General features: G+C 43.7%; 1 protein-coding gene and 1 non-coding gene across 2 annotated transcripts in view; both read right to left on the bottom strand.

Annotated features, from left to right (window-relative positions):
* Positions 1 to 15056, bottom strand: part of phldb1b (pleckstrin homology-like domain, family B, member 1b) — a 95125-nt gene extending 80069 nt beyond the window's left edge. Inside the window, exon 1 of the mRNA XM_086215997.1 lies at positions 14902 to 15056. Within this exon, the coding sequence (XP_086072123.1) occupies positions 14902 to 14928 (27 nt within the window). The 5' untranslated portion in view covers positions 14929 to 15056. The remainder of the gene's footprint in view (positions 1 to 14901) is intronic.
* Positions 15057 to 15844: 788 nt separating this feature from the next.
* trnar-acg (transfer RNA arginine (anticodon ACG)) lies at positions 15845 to 15917 on the bottom strand. The gene has a single exon. It is a non-coding gene; the product is annotated as a tRNA-Arg (tRNA).
* Positions 15918 to 18914: the final 2997 nt, after the last annotated feature.

The raw sequence follows: 18914 nt of genomic DNA, 5'->3' as shown, positions 1-18914 counted from the left end.
TACATCCCAGCCATGTAGGGACAAAGGCTCTTTGAGCAGCAGAAATCCTCTGGAGGAGGAGAGGGAATGCTGCTGCGTTCTGGATTCAAGTCCCACACGAAGGTTGCAGGGTTAAATGTGTGGACCTATATATCCGTGGACAATACTAAACCTTTATTGAATAGTGGAAATAAGTTTCATGTCAGTGCCTAAAGGATTTATCAAACAAACTGAGCAGGAAGGCTGGCCTGGTGGCAGTGGAGAGGAAGATGCAGCCCTAAATGTCCCCTCCATGACCTCCTGGAAAACAGGAGGTCATGGAGGGGACGTTTGCCTACTGTCAGAGCACCATCGCGGCATCCTGAGCTCGTCACGCCCACAATCATTATGATTTGCTAACAGAAATATAAGCGTGCCAGAACATTTTATTCTAGAGCAGAATGATTGGTTGAAAGCAGCTGAAACTAGTTTTACATGGTGCCAAACCGTTACGAGTATGGCGTCCATTGTGGGATGCACTGCAGCCCAGCGACACAATTTCCAACAGATTCACATCAATAAAGAAGTAGCAGTAAACTTATACCTTATTTTTTTATTCCGAGTCACAACTCCTTTGAAATGGCTCATTATACTATCATAATTTGCTTAGTTTGGTGAGTCTTGAAGAGCAGATTGTAAATTTGTTTAAATCCCATTCAAGTAAAGTGAGGGTTAAACCAGAAGTTAGAGGACTTGGCTTGTAGAAGTCTCCAGTGAGCATGCTCACGAGGCGTCTAACCTTTTTTTACTTCATGCACCACTGAGTAGCTTTCACAGGAGTGACTGATTTGCTCCTTCGTTGGTTTATCTGTTTCACTCTACACGTCCATGACTGAGGGAGACGTTTCTTCTTTGGTGGTACAGCGTAAAGGAGGGGTGTCTGGTAACGCAACAGGAACGATGGGAATCAAGTTGATTTGAGCTCCAGGACCCTCGTTTCCTGCTACTGCTGACACTCACCCTAACCTCTCCTTCATAACTCCCTGCTCATCCCAAACTATCTAACTATCCACCCATCCATATTCAACATTTTCCTTCAGCTTGGTCAGATAGAGAACTGCTATAAAAGACAAGAGGGATGTTACCATGTTAGGTGGAGGAGGAGGGAGGGGGAGAGGGGAAATGAGGCTGAGAGGCAGCGTGGGATATCCCTTTGAGTCATGGAAAGTGATCATGCTCTCAGATGCTCAGACAACTCTCTGTATTGTCTTGACTTTCAACAGCCACTGGAAACACTTACACTGGGATCAGTGGAAACAGTGTCACACACTCCAGCTGGCTTTTCACCACTTTCTGCATATTAATAAGATGTATAAGATGCTCATTTCCTTCAGCTGGATGGTTCTCCTAATAAGTAGGAAAACTTTTTTACATATTTGATTATATTAGACATCATTCAAAGTATTTCCTTCCATCTTGTTTCTATGTCATTTATCACCTTTACATGTACCAGTACAACACATTTTTCCAAATAACGTAATATGTTATTTATATCTTTTTCTGTGGAATATTTAATTGTAGGGCTTCTAGTTGTACTCATAGTTTCCTTCATGTATGATACTACCTCCTACATTATAGTACACCATTGTGTTCACTGATATTCCAGACAAAGAAAGAGGCTGTGTGTGTATGTGTGTGTGCCGTGCAAACACACACACACACACACACACACACACACACACACACACACACACACACACACACACACACACACACACACACACACACACACGTGCATCCTCCAAAATAGGCCAGGTGACAATGAGCAGCAGCAGCCAAACACCATGACATCATCTTCTACCAGATAGCTGCCACTGCCAAAGCTTTTGTTACCATGGCAACCCCTCAGGCACAACACTACGGTGTGTGAGTGTGTGTATAGAGTCGTTCGCACGCACGCACACACGCACGCGCGCACACGCACACACACACACACAACTCCCAGACATTTGGGCAACACTTGAAATTATTTGTTATTCCTTTGTTATAATTTGTTCTTTGGAGATATTCCACCTCGTTTTGTGGTAGAATTTTTTGAATTGTCACTGCTACCTTGTAGGCATGTTTCCTCTGCTTCTTCATTTGAGCCCATCAAAGGTTCCTGATCATCCCATCTGGGCTACCCCATGAGGACCCTCGATGGAAACTCCCATGGGCACCAGTTAGATGTCCCAGATGAGACAATATGACTGTTCTGGATGGATGAGAACACACGTTACAGTTACTCTTATTTTGGTGTATTTCTGTTCCTGCTCAAAACTGAAAACGGACCATTTTTTCTTTTTTTAATCTACATTTTGGCATTATGTTTAGGAATGAATGTCCATAACAAACATACTGACAAGATGCCAGTGATTATTTCACTGGTTCATCTGTCATCTATCACCATGACAACAAGTGGACTGTTCAGACTTCCGGGGAATATATGAAAGAATCTGACTGAATCAAGAAATAATGCTTTCGTTCCTTCTCCATTCATGAATAAAGACAGGAAAGATGCCCACAGGTCTCAGACGGTCTTTATAGCTGAGTGTGTGATTGTGACAGGAAGAATGAGAGAAAGGAAACAGTTGCAGAGAATTAGGCGAACAGTCTGAGAATGATTATGTCTTTGTTTGGGGTTTTTGTTCACCCGAAGGCTCTCTGGAGATCAAGGACAGACACAATGAAGGGAGGAAATGATGGGGAGGACAAAGAAAGTGGGAGAGAGACACAAAGAGAGACAAAACGCAGCGGAGAGCAAATCTCAGTCTGGGGATGCCTGTACGAATGTGTGCGTGTTTTTTATGTGTGTTTTTGTGTGTGTGTGTGTGTGTGTGTGTGTGTGTGTGTGTGTGTTTGTGTGTGTTTGTGTGTGTGTTTTTCCATGTGGGGGAATTTTGGCCTGCCCTCACAACTTTAAAGTGCTATTTTTGCTGGAATGAAATGATGATGATGGTTATATATATTATTATTAATATTATTATATATTGTGTACACATTTTTTGTGTACGCGGCTGCAGAATAAAACAGAGGACAGATGATCATAAAGCCATTTGTTTACTATCAAAGTGGAACCTGCAGTAAGTGTGAACCTAAAAGCAAAAGTGGTTTTCTAATGTTTGTGATAATGTTTATTCCCAGCTCGCGCTGGGTGTCAGATTAATGTCAAACGTATTACATTTTTGTTTGAAATGGAAATCCTTTTGACATCACTGGTCTGGTGTCAAAGTAGAATGTGACTGAATTAAATGAAAATTTGTTACCATGTCGCGAAACAACACTCGCGAACAGTCCACCAGCTAAACATTGCTCCACTGCGACATCAGCATGCAGCATCGACATATGGCCAAATATGCTGTAACTTAAGGACTCTAATGATACACTTCTGACTCCACACTTCCTCCTTGCTCATCTTGTCTCCAGATGTTATTCTGTGCTGTTTCTATTACCACATACAATCCAAAATGGTGGCAGCACTGTTGCCAGTTTACCCCTCTCGTACCACTGTGCTGTTTGACATCAGCTTAGTGTTTTGTGTCGTATTGCGTGCATGTTAGCGTACTGACATTAGCATTTAGAAGCACCGTGCATGAAAGCAATAGCACCTCTGTAAGGCCAATTCTTTGCAGCTGTCATGACAAACCCTTTTCCTTCCATTTCTTCCCAACACAAACAATTCTGAGCGAAGAGTTAAAAATGAATGAACGCTCCAACCAGTAGTAAACACCACCTCCAGTTTACACATGGACAATATTTACTATTGCAACGGCTTCATACTACCGATAAATAATACACCAGCCAGACCCTGAGGTTGTGACTGAGTGCCAGTCGCTTGAATGTGACAAGGCTCCTACTCAAAATTTCTCACCAACAACTGCCAGCGTTTGCTAATTTCCACAATATATTCACTAATTTCCCATGGGTCTTACACTAAGTATCCATGACACATGAAATTTATAAGCCAGTTAGACTCCTCTAGTGGGTTATTTCCAAGAAATATTTCCAGGGAATAATGTGACTGGCTGATCCGATCACATTCAAGGTCAGAAGTGTTGCTAACAGCAGAAATGAGGCACCCAGAGCATCACGGGGAGGACATCGAGGGCAGCGCTGGGGAGCCAGTAAGGGTGATTGGGGGAGGATAGAGTGCCTCTGTGTTGGCCTGATTATGCTCTTAATAGAATGAGCTCACATAACAAAGGATTTATTATCAGTACTTGGAGAGTTGCTACAGTCTGGGAACTCGCAATGCAGCCGTTTTCTCTGCCAGCCCCCCCCCCCCCCCCCCCGAAAAAAGTGTCCCAGCTCTGCTTTTGGTCAGGGGTTCAAACAACAACAAACCCTGTATGAGTCCATCTATAAAGCAGCCTGTGTTTCGAGAGGGTGGGAAGACCCAGAGCCCCATGCTCTGCTATTTTCCTTTTCATCGCCAACTCCTTTTCCTCCACGTACAGCAACACTCAGGTGTCCTTCACGTCACAACGTTATACCAATAATTATATTCCAATTAAGGCACACTTGGAAAAAATATAATTATTAAACAGGTTGTGAAATGTCTGCATTGTCTTGACTGAGCGATGACTGCACATTTCCATCCATATTTGCGTGTTCAAACGTTTAGCTCTGTAGTAGCGTCTGGAACCCCTCCTATCTAAAACCACTATGAGTGGGTGGAGAAGCTGCCATGACAGACAAGCTCCTTCAGCCAATCAGTGTATCAAAACATGACATCATCATCATCATCATCATCCTCATCATCATCATCACCATCACATGCTGAATACAGTCAAAAAAAATAGCAAAAGATTTTTTTTTCTGCTGAGAAACTCAGATAAATCCTCATGTTCTTGTTTAATTCTCTTATTGTGTCCTTTTCTGCACTCACAGATGCATTTATTGTACTTGAGCCATTTTCTATTACTCTTTTTTTTGCCAGCAGGGGTATATATTCATGCCATCAACGACAGGAGCCAAGCAGGACAAGGCAACAAAGGCAGTAACAGTGCCAGGTGAAAGTTTGTGTTTGGGTTACACTGTATAAATTCCTGCGGCGTCTCAGCATTGCTTTGTTTGGTTCTGTGTAAAAACGCAAATTCTCATAGGAGCGGATTCTTTCTTTTTTTTTTTTATGATTTCATTGTGATAAAATAGAAAACTCAAGATAGACTAACAGCTTGTAAAGAAAGCATCACTACAACTTCAAATCAGGTGGTCAAGGTCAACTGTTGTTCCAGCCTTCTTGCTGCCTGTATTCTGACCTTTATGGTACAACAAACTTGAAAACATAATGGGGGGGGGGGAGCTGTCAGTACACATGCCAATAGATTGTTATCTATATGATTACGTAATGACTGCAAGCCAAAGTTTGAGCTTTTTAATGGTCCAATCAAGCTTTTGCCATAATATTCTTGGTTTATTGCAGTTTTTCACACAAAAAAAACAGCTGCCAACGGGAGCCAAACGCTGGTGAGGGCTAGAAATCCAAAACAGAGAGCTGAAATATGCTAAAATGCAAAGGAACTGCTCTTTGTGGGTTAGTCTCTACGAGCAACCATGACAGGCAAACACGATGAATTGGTGGTTGAGAAGTAGTAACACATTCACTTCTACATGTGGCTAGCATGCTGCCTCATTGTCTCAGGCTTCACAGGGAGGCTCCACCTGACGAGCTTAAGCCAGACTGTTGTGTCTGTGATGCTGATAGACCAAGGACACACACACACGCGCACACACACACACACACACACACACACACACACACACACACACACACAAACAAATGCCCCAAGACAGAAAAATCCACAAAATCCCTCAGAAGAAGATCATGCCTTCAAAACAAGCCTCCAGTAATCAAACAGCAAACATCAATCTCAAAGTCTCAAACGTGCAAGGCTTCTTTCTACTTTACCTGATGGAGGGGTGCGTGTGTGTCAGTGCGTGTGAGACAGGCTACACAAACACACCACTGCTGCTCAGACGGGACAGAAAACTGCTGTTGTTGTCACCAAATTCAGAAACAGAAGGAACAACCGAACTCTGACACTGATCCAGAGAGGAGGCTTCTCACTCACTCTCACTCCCTCTCTTGTCGTCAGGGTCTCCTCTCCATACACACATACACACACACCACACACACTCGTGTCTGTCGCTGTCAAAACACACACTGGGCTAAAGCCATGTGGCCGACACTCTGCTGACACACACTGTCTGGCTGCTGCTGCTGCTGGTCTCCTCCCACTCACTCTCTCTTGACTCACATGTTGGCTCTTTCACTCTCTCTCTTTTTAGCCATCACACACTTACGCACGCACGCACACGCACGCACACACACGCACACACAAACTCACCACACATGCATGTAGGCACACAGGCATGCGCACGTGCACACACACACACACACACACACACACACACACACACACACCGACACACACACACACACTCCTTGAATACATGAACTCTGGCTCTCCCAGCTTTCCTGTCCTGTCAGCCTCGCCCCAACTTCAGGACACAAGGCGTTCATTCTTCCGAATAAAGAAGTTCAGTGTTGTTCAAGAAAACTGGAAGAAATGTTTCACCTCCAACTAAATTCATAGGTAAACAAAGTCTTAAAAATTTAGTGGAATACAGTGTGGGAGCAGTTTTTCCACTGCATTTACTCCCTTAACCTAAAACTACCTCTCCCATATATTCACTTCTTCATGCTTCAGTTTATAGAGATGTAGCCCGCATCACTCAACGTTTCTGCGAGGTGACTTTCCTGTCCTCAGCCTCGTTTACGAACTGTAATAGACAAAGTAGGGCTGGTCGATATGTCCAAAAATATCATCATTATACATTCTCCCGTGCTCATCTATATTAATCCTGATATGAAGCAGGGTGATATGGACAATATTAAATATCACAATGTTTTTGAGAAAATAAATCTACATATCGATATTGTGCTCATGTGGTTGGGACTACTGGTGTATCAGTAATATGGATGTCATGGCTGAGTGGGTAAAGCCAAGAGGGTAAAGTAAAAATGTAATAGTAATGTACAATTTGTCAGCTTTGTCAGAGTTGTTATTGTCATTGTCATTATTCTACAGTAATGAAAAATAAAATTGTCAATGGTAAAATAAATGTGTAACTTCTAAAAAGTAGGCTACATGAGCTATATGGATAGTATTAGTGAAGTTCATAATACTGTTGCGAAACCAAACAAGTTTTAAAGCGTAGCTTTGTACTTTGTTGTACACTTAAAATAACATGTGAAAATATCCTTTTTAAACTGAAAGTGGGTTCATGCCCCTCAAAGAACTATTGTAGTAGACTTGGATAGTACAAATACATTGACGTTAATGTAACTGCTCCAGGGCGGCACAGCGGTGCAGTGGTCAGCGCTGTCGCCTCACAGCAAGAAGGTTCTGGGTTCGAGTCCTGGCTTGAGCACGGGATCTTTCTGTGTGGAGTCTGCATGTTCTCCCTGTTCCTGTGTGGGTTCTCTCTGGTACTCCAGCTTCCTCCCACAGTCCAAAGACATCAAGAGGGGACGAGGCTGATTGATACTCTAAATTGACCGTAGGTGTGACTGTGAGTGTGAATGGTTGTCTGTCTCTATGTGTTGGTCCTGTGATGGACTGGTGACCTGTCCAGGGTGAACCCTGCCTCTCACCCAAAGGCTGATGGGATAGACTCCAGCCCACCCCCCCCCCCGACTTTTAACAGGATAAGCAGTAGAAAATGGATGGATGAATGGATAACAGCTCCATAAATTATACTTATGAATTATACTTAAACTTTACCCACTTCTCAAAATTAACATGAGGTGTACTTCTTTTGTGAGGGGTGATCAGCAAATGTGAGTGAAAACCAATGTTTTTTTATCCCTGATCCCGGGCTCACAGGCTCATGCTGCCTGATGCCAGGCTGTGTGCCCCGCTTCATTCCCAGCCTTCAACACACACACACACACACACACACACACACACACACACACACACACACACACACACACACACACACACACACACACACACACACACACCAGCAGATCGACTCCCAGACATTTGGGCAATGCTTGAAATTATTTTTAAACTTACCGTCGCTTTATATGTCAATCAGCTTTATAAATGTAATGCACGTGATGAAGCATATCCTCTGTTCTCAGCAAAGACAAACTATGCATCTAAACATGGCTTGAGTTGGTATTCATGAGTAATTCAGCTGAAGTGCTGCAAGTTAAAATATAGGAGAAAAATATCAGGTCATTTCATGAAATGTGTGATAAGGCAGACTAAAAACACTTGCAAGGCACTGTATACCAGTGACGGTGTGAGTGTTGCGGGTCTCAGCTGCCTTGACATTGACCACCACATTGACTCAACGTTAGAGAGAATCAACAAAAATAGAAAACAGTCGCAAACAAGACTGAGGTCACATTAACACGGACTCGTACACCCACAATGAGCCATAGCCATGTGTGGTGTTGCCGTTCCTGTGGTTGAAACATGTCTCAGTGTGTGCAGGTGTAGTGTAGGAACACTGCAGACTGACAGCAGCTGGTGTTTCCTCTCCAACCATAACCGAGCTCAAACTGCAGCTGGAACCACTAGGCCAGTGTATGTGTGTATGTGTGTTTTCTGATCTGACTGGAAAATCTTTGCCTTCCATGAAAATCCTCACATGCTCAACATTCCTTCAAGGCTGGTTGGGATTTATCCCGATTTACTCTTAAGTAAACTCATCCATCTACTGCATCCACACAGCTGGACACCTTGTCTAAAACAACTGAGATGCATCACACCTGTTCACCTAAATGATTCATGCAGCTGGTGGGGAATCCTCTCTTCAAGCTGTTAAAGTTGTTCAGAGTAGTAATAGAAGTTACCCTGGATGTAACTCCAGGTCTACCAGTGCGTGCTAAGCCTGTTAACGGCCTAACCACTGTTGCCATACTTGGCAACAGGACACTCTTGATTGGGTTGATGGTGAAGCACAGATGTGTGACATGTTGAGTCAATGCAAGAAAACTCTCTACGTCACATTTTTGTGTTTGTCTGTCTACAACTGGATTTATACAACACATCTACACATTCCTCAGACTGAAATTTAAGTTGGATTTGCATACCTACATAATACTGTTGAAATCAAATAACTCCGATGTTGTAGTGTGCTTCAATCGGGCCCAACCGGCCGTGATGTTCTGCACATGTCCCGTTAAACCCTCGCTGGTTTGCTAAACCTGAAAGTCAAACGGCACACAGTCGCACAAGAGAGGAGAAAGCCTCCAAGTCTGTCAGACCGTCTTGTCCAAGGAAACCTGTGTAAAAGGTTCTATCATAACCTGGAACACATTATCTTCCAAATCCTTTCTGACAGAAAGAGTTGAGAGGGACCTTCTGCCAGAAAACCTACGAGGCAAACTTCTTTGTGCTCAACAGCCAGCGGACAAGGAGACAATCTGGCGCTTGGTCACGCACAATCACCGTCATTAGTTTCAAGTCGGCGCGTATGACATTTTCACACCCCTCGCCCTTTAACTGACAAATGAGAACACCAGAAAACGATTGTGCCATAGACCAAGAAGAGGCGGATCTTCAGTCTCTGGCTTCATGTGTGGGGTGCTATTTAAAGGACGCATCAATCAGACGAGCAGATGTGTGGCATTACAATTTGATTCTGTTGATGCCTCATAACATGGAAACACTGGCCGCCACTCTGTGTTCGGTGGATGCCTGCTGTACCTCGATAAACACAAGACGTGCACGCGCACCTTCACCTGGTGCACGAGGAGGTCCATCTCCTCTGTAAGAAGCACTCGCTTCTCCTGACATGAAAAGCGTGCGACACTTACATAGGCGCTTTAAAGGGAATGACACAATGATTGGTCTGAGTTATGTCACGCCCGAAAAACACCTATGAATAATAAAGTCTTTAATGACTGCCTTGTTGCACTGTGTGCCACGGTTTGCGCCCTGATTTCATGCCCTCTAAATACCAAAATGAAGCTGAGCACACGCCAAACGAATGGCGCAAACATAGCATCCACCACCAACCACCTGGCACCATAGATCACTTAAACAGGGCCCATAGTCTTTGAATTTAAGTACTCTGTTAGACAGGAATGCTGCATGCTACCTTTTTAGTACGTGTTGCTCAGTGAGTCTCATTGTAGTCACTTGTAAGCAAGCACCTAAAATGGGGGGTGGGGGGGGGGGACACATATTTAGGGGTTTAATTTGATTCTCCTCTCCTCTTCATCATTTCAGGATCGAGCAAAGCCACATTTTCTTCTGATGGGCGTGACAGCAAAGATCTTTCCCAGGTGCATCATAAATCTGCTGAGGAGCATCCTAACCATGTGGGTTGATATTCACTATGAAAGGTGCAGCTTTCAACTCAAAACATTTGGGAAAAAAAAAAAACCCATCCCACCATGTCCACCTACTCACATCTGCAACTGCTACGACATCACATGACACTCCTCCAGAGCCGTTCCTGGTCGTCAACACAACATGATCAATGCTAGCCGATAAGGAAAGGTTCATTAAATCTGCTGCTGTTGTTTTTGGTGAAGGCCCACGGAGGTCAGGTGTACTGACAGTACATTTCACACCTGAAACCTTGATCATCTTTACATAGAAATGTTGTGAGCACATAAAAACTAGCAAAAGGAGCATTAGAAAACCTTAAAGGGACAGTGTGTGGAATTTAGGCTAGACCGTTGATAGAAGTGGGCTAAATACACTACATGCTTGTAACAAACACAAGACACAAGTTGAAGGGAAACTTTTTGTTTTTTTCTGCGACATGTCTTGACCTCTACTCTGAACTGGATTCTATTTTGAAGTGTCAAAAGTAGACCCAGTGCCTCTGAAGTACCAGTAAATTACTGAAGTACCAGAAATCAACCCAGTCCTTTGTTTTGAGAGACTGCAAGTCAGTCTGCTCTCATGCAGGTGTTTCACACAGAGGGCATAGTGACACACAACCCCCCCCCCCCCCACACACACACACACACACACACACAACTCAGGGCAATGATGCATTATGTGCAAATCACAGCACAAGCAGAGAAGACATGAAGATTCCCACACATCATCAGACAACTGCAGAGGAACACATCAAAGCCCATAATCTCCTGTGAAAGGAAATATAAAAAGTGACAGTTTATCAAGGAAAATAGAAAATAACCTGCTATTTGTGTGTGTTCTACTGTATACACGGATTAACAAAATTTAAAACACACACACACACACACACACACAATTCAAGCACCAGATGCAAAGAGCGCTTAATCTGTAGATAAACTTCCTTCGCTCCCCAGACCACCGACAGGTTGCAACCAGTCCCACTTGATATGTCATCACACCAAAATTTTTTTGGCAAAGCTGATATGAGGGTTCAGAAAGTTTCAAAATGAGGCTCAAGAACTGACACGGAACCTGTTCCCTGATGGTGAAAAGGCCTTTGAGAGCAACACGCTGATCATTGTCATGTGAAGGAGCACTGAGCTGTTTTCCCCGGGGGTCAGGTTGATGCCATCTATGTGACCCATTCTGTTATCGCAGGACACCAGACTCTAAACAGACACTCCTCTTCATCAGCTCGTACAGGACGATTTTTCTACAGGGATCAAGTTGTTGGGTTTTTTTTTCTTTTTTGGTCTGTTTCTTTTTAGTTTTATTAAACTCCTTTGACAAACGTAAAGGATAATACGTGAATTAGCCTGCAGGCCACCATACGCTCTCCTGGACGCTTGGAAATAGATCTGAAACTTCACCACTAGATGTCACTAGATTCTACAAACTGGTCCTTCGAATTGTCTTTCACCTTCCTTGTAACATATGGATTGAAATATTGCAGCCAATATAATGTGGCAACCTTGTAGATCATGCAGTAAAAGAGAACCAGGCTTGTAGTCCTTCTGCCTCTGGGTAACATGGGGGGGTGGGGGGGTTCAGAGGTAAACTTCTCTCTCAGGCATACACACACATATGCATGCCCTCACACTTAGCATGAACACAGGGCTGAGATGGTAAAAGCTCTCTTTCCTTTCATCTTTAATGAAAAGCATATTCGGTTCTGCTCCCCTCCGCCCCTGCACCTCCACCACACCAGCACCCACGCACCCCATCAAATCCTAACGCCTTTATAGAAACATACAGTGCAGCACTGCAGGGCTGAGGAGGGGTGGGGGTGGGAGGGACTCATTATGAACATCAAAAGCCAAGATGGGTGCTGACTTGATCCTTTGAGATGATTGGAGTATCTCACTCAGTGAACAAAACGCTTGGACGCGGCTGTGCGCCTGTGATACTGTCGACCGCGATGAGAATTCAATTACCACGTGATTCAGGGCTGGCAGAGGGGGAGGAACGTGAAAGGGAAATGGGTCATCATTTTTTGCCAGGATGTGTTTGCAGTCGATCAGCAGTGGATCAAACTCCCACGTCTTGCCCCTGAAGCCTCCAGGGGCCATCCTGCGGGAAGCCGGGGCTCTGTTGTGGGCCTACAATGTGCCACCAGAGAAATGTTTTATTGAACAACACTGCGGTTGAGTGACTGAGTGTCCCTACAATGACTGCCATGTCAGTTTTCATGTCATGCTCTGTCTTTCAAATGGGAAATGTTGTTCCTGTTTTTGACAATGGACAGCTTTGGTTGAATGGAGACAAATGTCTGGGAGTGGAGGATTACTGAGAGTTTAGCTTCAGGCAGAATTTCTTTAAGATGGTGCCTGTGTCTGAGCGGAGGAAGAGCGGTGCACTGGTGCCATCTAGTGGTCTAATATCAGCTGCCTGATCAGTCTGAGACTACAAGGCACAAGTACTTCGACTGGGGGAGGACGATAGCAGTTTATTGCTGAGGACTATCAGGATGCAGGTAGATTGGACACATCTAGTTTCTCTGTCATTTTGTAAAAAGAACTTCACGATTTGAAGTTTTCAATGTCGTTGGGAAAATTATAACATTTTTTAAGTTGTCCATTAACTTCGATGCCCCGATTTTAATCACCACGATCAGATGTTTTTTTTTCCGCATATAAGAGCACTGCTCTACCATTTCAGGATTTGTTTTGCCAACACACTTAAAGCAATCCACTCCATCTGACACGCTCGCCTTTAATGAACTGTACTGAACCTGGATGTCTAAGAGTTTCAGTATAGCAGCAGAATGTAGCAGGGCCGTGTGAGGAAAGACCTCAACAAAAAGTTGCTGAGGACAGTTTGGTGCTCGACCAACTTGTTGCTGTTTGAACGGCTACTGAGCGTAAATTCCACATACACACACAGAATCCATTCATTTATTGTCACTGTATTCTACTTTTCTTTCTGGCACACCTTTCCCTGAGTCTAAAATAGTTCTGTAAAAAAACAAAAAACAAACATATGTTGCTCAGAAACACAGCAGAGAAGTAGGGCTGCATGTACAAATTTAATATTTGGCAAATTTATTTCAGACAGATCTGAAAATATATCAACAAAGTTAATCTGCTATGGCTCTGATACAGCAACAACTGTAATTATCACTACTGATTAATCTAACAAATTATTTTCTTGCCTTACAATTTTGCCTACAACCTGTGTAGTTCTGATAGTTGCCTCTTGAAATTACACAACAGTTCATATATGAAGCGTGAACCGCATTGTTTTTCCTGAGAAAACTGAGGGCAGTCATCAAAAAAGGAGACGTTTTTGCCTGAAAACCACCATCAGAAGCCTGCGATTGATTTCCTGTTTCTCACTCTCTCACTGCTGGAGTTTAATTTCGGTTACCCCTCTCTGAAGCGCACAAGATCAAATTTTAATTTTCATCTACACCATCTGACAGTTTTTCCTCAAATGACTCAGTTGTAAAACTTCTTTGAGACTAAAGAACAGCGACACCTGAGAACTTTCTCTGTTGAGTTGTTTTTGTTTGCTTGGCCTCTGTCACGTCAACTTTTAGGGGGTACCTGCCCGTCTCCTTTGACACAGGGCCCGAGAAAGACGTCACCTCTGAGTGCACGGCAAGAACAGCTGGTAGTGACAGGTGACATGGAATAACATGTCGTCTCTGACGCAGCGTTCGATCCCCTCTGATGACCCTGCAGCATCTGATGGGAACCTGAGATTATAACTCACTGGATGTGAGTCACAGCCCCATCATGTGATAGTAGTGGTTGCTACATGACTTAAAGTCCCTCGCACCCCCCTGCTGTGACACCCCCTGCAGCGGTGATGAATTAGTCCTCTAATAGCTCCTGTTGCTTAAGCTCGGCTTTGTAACATCTCCAAACTAGTCTAGACAGAAAAAAAAGATTCAAGTCGAATGACAGGAAAAAAAAGTCTGATTTTAAAGAATTTAGTTGCTGTTCACAAAAATTAAGATTTTCTTTTGTTAAACCACACAGACTAAATATGTCATAGAAATTAAATATATAACCATGCTGTTTTGGAAGAGTATCTTGGTATACAAAGTTGGTGAGGGGAGGCTACGGTCTACCTCAGCTCCCCCTGTCCCTGAGCTATAATTATCGCCTCAACGTTACCACACAGACGGCGCATCAGACATTCGCGTATCCCTTTGAACTGAAGGCAGACGGGCCTGCTAATGAAGAGCCAACAGGGGCCCAACAAGGCTCACCTCTCTCACAGTCTGGAGGTTTATGGATTACACATGGATTCTGTCACATTATCAAAAGCATGTAGGAGTGTTCCGATTCACCCTGCCATTAAAAAGTGCCCCATATTGAACAGTAAGTGGGAGGAAAATCAACTCCTCCGGTTATCCTACATAATAAATTTCCCCATACCAGGAATTATATATGATGCTGCATATGAATGTGTCTGAAACAACCTTGTTTCATGGTTTCAAAACCAATTTATATCCACAATAAGACGGCCAGCTTGACTGCGACGCAAGCACTCTTACCTTGAATCGCACCTTCTTCAGCATCATTCTCGAATCCAGACTGTTACACCGATGGTGACTTTAGAGAACTTCCCCAACTCCACACCCCATTCAGGACAAGAGTGGAGTCCACTCTGCTTTGGAATCCAGTCAAAACATCCAATCCGATTCAGTGTCCCTCCAGTCAAAGCTCTGCACTCTGACAACTGTGTGTCTAACAAGCCAAAGACAACAGTGTGGCCCTGCTCTCCCCTTTCCCACTCCCTCCTGTGAGACCCTTTCAAAGCCTGCTCATTCATTCGTAAAACAGAAACACCCTCTTTTTATGAGTGGAGGGATGCTATTAACACCCCCTCCTCCACCAACACCAAACAGTCCAAATATGGGTGCTGAACTCCTACCCCTCCCCACCATAAACACACACACACACACACACACACACACACACACACACACACACACACACACACACACACACACAGACGCTTATCTCCTGGCATTTACCATCTGTTGAGCAGTAGCGTCTCAGCTGAACATCTGACTCACCTCATAGTTTTGGCTGTCCAGTGTCTCCTCTCATGATGACCATCTGCCAATAAAAACACAAAATTAAAAGATTTTGTCAGACTCCTGCCAGAAACCCTCTGGGATGGTGTGAAATTTAAATGATGCTCCTTTAAAAGCAATATAAAGCATTACTAACACAATAAAGACTAGAAGTTGTCACTCAACTTCCACTAAGTATCCTAGGAAACTAATGAAACTATCCAGAGACAGCAGCTGTTTGGGTTTTAAATTTTCTATATAAACTGATACTACGACCACTTACATTTATAGGGTAAGTTGGTAGAGATATTGTGATTAATTGTGTATTTCAGTGAAGGATTCAAGTGATGACAAATATATATAATAAAAATACATCGATGATATAAAATAAACCCATTCAATTTACTGAAAATTAGAGCGAGCTAGCCAGGAGTCGAACCTAGAATCTTCTGATCCGTAGTCAGACGCGTTATCCATTGCGCCACTAGCCCTACATCCATAAGCGGGAGTAAAAAATATATATCAAATCAAATATCAGTCCGATGCTAATTATCATTATTAGGATTTGTACTGCAAAAAAAAAAAAAAAAAAAGATGAACTACATAGCAACAACAGTATGTTGAAAAAAATGCAGTAACCCGGATTCTATCCGGGATTGCTGCGGCCGCAACGCAGAGTACTGACACTACACGATCACGGCCTCTGCTTTGCGGCAGTGGCAAGGCTGAGAGACCAAATGTTGAGGTCATGACGAGAGCAGTCCTGTTGTTTGCGCTCAGGGTTTTACTGAAGTATTTCTGACAAAGATATCAAGATATTCTTGAGTTGGCACCTGCAGGTCCAACTTTTCCCAGTGAAAGTTTTTTTTTTTTAACTACTCGAACGACTAGGATTAAAAAAAAAAAGACCAAAAAAATGATTATGAAACTTTAATGTTTGTCCACCAGTGAACGTCACTGTTTCGGAAGCATACATACCACCGTTAGAGGAACACGTGATTCTCCTTCCCTCGGCCGCTGCGCATCAGGCTGATTAGGGCCTACAGCTCAAATCACCACAGGCTGGATGCTCCCCGGAAAGTTCCTGGGTCCACAGTTTAGTGATATTTTGTGTTAATTGCGGTTTTGTAAAGAAGTTCATTTATTTTGAAAGATGAGGGGTGTCGAGTCCGCACGCCCCTCCATCTCCTGCCGTATCAAAGCTGTGCGTGATTATGTAAATCAGGGTTCCATCTTCAGGAGCTGAGTGGTCCACGTACCGCCATTTACAGCTCGACTTCACCCCTGAAATTCTCCTGCTGATCAGACTGATTGGTGGGTGTAACCACCACATTTGAGTGACCTTGAATTGGTTGTTTTCGTGTGGCTTTCTTATTCGTGCATGGTTTTATTCCTTCACTTTTTATTAGCTTCCGCTTAGCGCTTTTTCATTTGGCTCTTCGAGTTGAGGGACATCTTTTGCCCTGAGTACTGGCAAGTTTTGTCTTAACTTGGCTGGCTTTGCTACATCCCTTACCCCGACTGAGCCGGGCTCCTGACATCCACTACATTTTCCATCTATATCTATAATGGTATGCTACGATAATTTGAATTAATAAAAAAAAAAATGGTGGTGCCCAAGCCATCCGGTCACGACCACCATCATTTGTAAAACACATCTTCCCTTCATGGAAGCGTCTGCAAATTTGGGGGACCAAGGCAATCTGCTGTCGCTCGTGGCGAGCCCCAGCCGCGGAGAGGAGGAGACAGGGGGTCACTGAACTCTTTTCTTTCTCGGATTGATTGAAAAGTCAGCTCAGACAGGCCAAGTGCGAATGCTAGCTCTCGCACACTGAGCTGTTCGTAAGACTTCGAGCATGTGACTGGTTACGAAGGGTTACAAGTATGGATGGGTGTCACAAGCCAAGCCTGCTGGGAGACACGGACCAAAAAGAGGCGTTAAGAGGTACAATGAAGCAGCCGTGAATCATACATGTCCAATGTATGGTTCACCGCTCTGTGTTTAGTCTGGCTTCTGTGACCCTAACACAGATTAGCCACCGGGCCGAATGGGCCATTGCCCGGGGGGCCTCCTTAAAACCCTTATGGCCTCTTCTCGTCTTTGTTACAATTCTCTGATTTGCTACAAGTGTTTTCAGTGACTCGGGGCGAAGTCAGAAAACGTTAGAGCGAGATACTCACAAACAACCACGGTAAAAAATACATTTACCAACAATTGTCATTTTTCAAAAGTGGGCTCACAAGCGAAGGGCCGAGCAGGGTCGATGAAAGTCAGCGACGCAGACCCACCTCGTCTCAAACGCAATGTGTGTGTGTGTTTAATTTTTAAGTTTTCCATTTCATAATGGAATGAAAAATGTGTGTGTGTGTTAGCTGATGGAACAGAATCATGAAAGTGTAATAGTGGAGGCGGGGCACCAGGAGCTGGGCAGGCTCAGGTTGTGAACACAGCAAAGAGTACACAGAATTGTGTGTGTGTGTGTGTGGGGGGGGGGGGGTAGCTTAAACCATTTGAAATAAATAATCATTGTAGCTATGGCCCTTTTTTTCAGTTCACAATACAATAATTCATTCAGATCCACATGTACCAACATTCCTGATAACAGCTACAGAAAATACTGTGTAAACAGCCAGCACACCAGTGGAAAACCCCTCCGAAAACAAGAGCTCTCGCAACAAAGACTAAGCTGATGCAGCAGGTACAAATCCCTGCACCGCCACACTAAACGTAGGTACCATTTTCAACATTTCAAAGCAGGGCGTGGACCATTTTGTTGTTGGGGCTGCCCAGGGGCTTCTTAACTCTTGATCTGAGCCTCCTGTCGCAATTTATGCAAGCAAACGTCGAGACAGTTCAGTTAAAACACATTTTGCAGGTTTAAATACTTATTCTTCATGCAACTAGAGTAACAATGCACGCATTTTGCAAACATCTCTCCAACAACTACATCATCAACATTCTTGCATTATTGATCATCAAGTAGATATTTTTTGCTAATTAAACCAAGTTAATTACATACAGTATGAACACAAGCCCCCAAGTCAAAAGTGCTTTTTCAAGAATACATTTTATTACATTAAAGATTCTTTTTTCCCCCCCCCCAAATTGTACACTGGAATGTTAAGATTCCCCCTCAGAAATTTAGAGAAAAATGCTCAATGTTTTTTCAACCCCACAGCCATAAAACCGTTGCTAAGTTGAACTTTGGGGAACATAAACGAACAAAGAAACAAACAAAAAAAATAACAAGAAAAACAAACATTATGAATAAGGTACTATGAGAATGGAAGTATAGGATGACTGGGTGGATGAAGACAGGCTCCAGGACAGTTTGGGTACTTCCTGTGTTAAGAATGTGAAGGGAGTGGGTCCACTATCAGGCTGGTGGTCTCTGATCCCTGCTCTCTATGCGTGTGTGTGTGTGTGTGTGTGTGTGTGTGTGTGTGTGTGTGTGTGTGCGCGTTTCTAACATTGCACCAGCACACAT

Source organism: Aulostomus chinensis, chromosome 10 (assembly GCF_037954235.1).
Source record: "Aulostomus chinensis isolate RoL2024-O1b breed Wild chromosome 10, RoL_Achi_v1.0, whole genome shotgun sequence".
Taxonomy (NCBI): domain Eukaryota; kingdom Metazoa; phylum Chordata; class Actinopteri; order Syngnathiformes; family Aulostomidae; genus Aulostomus; species Aulostomus chinensis.
The sequence above is the reverse complement of the archived record's forward strand: the minus strand, read 5'-3'. Positions and strand labels throughout refer to the sequence as shown.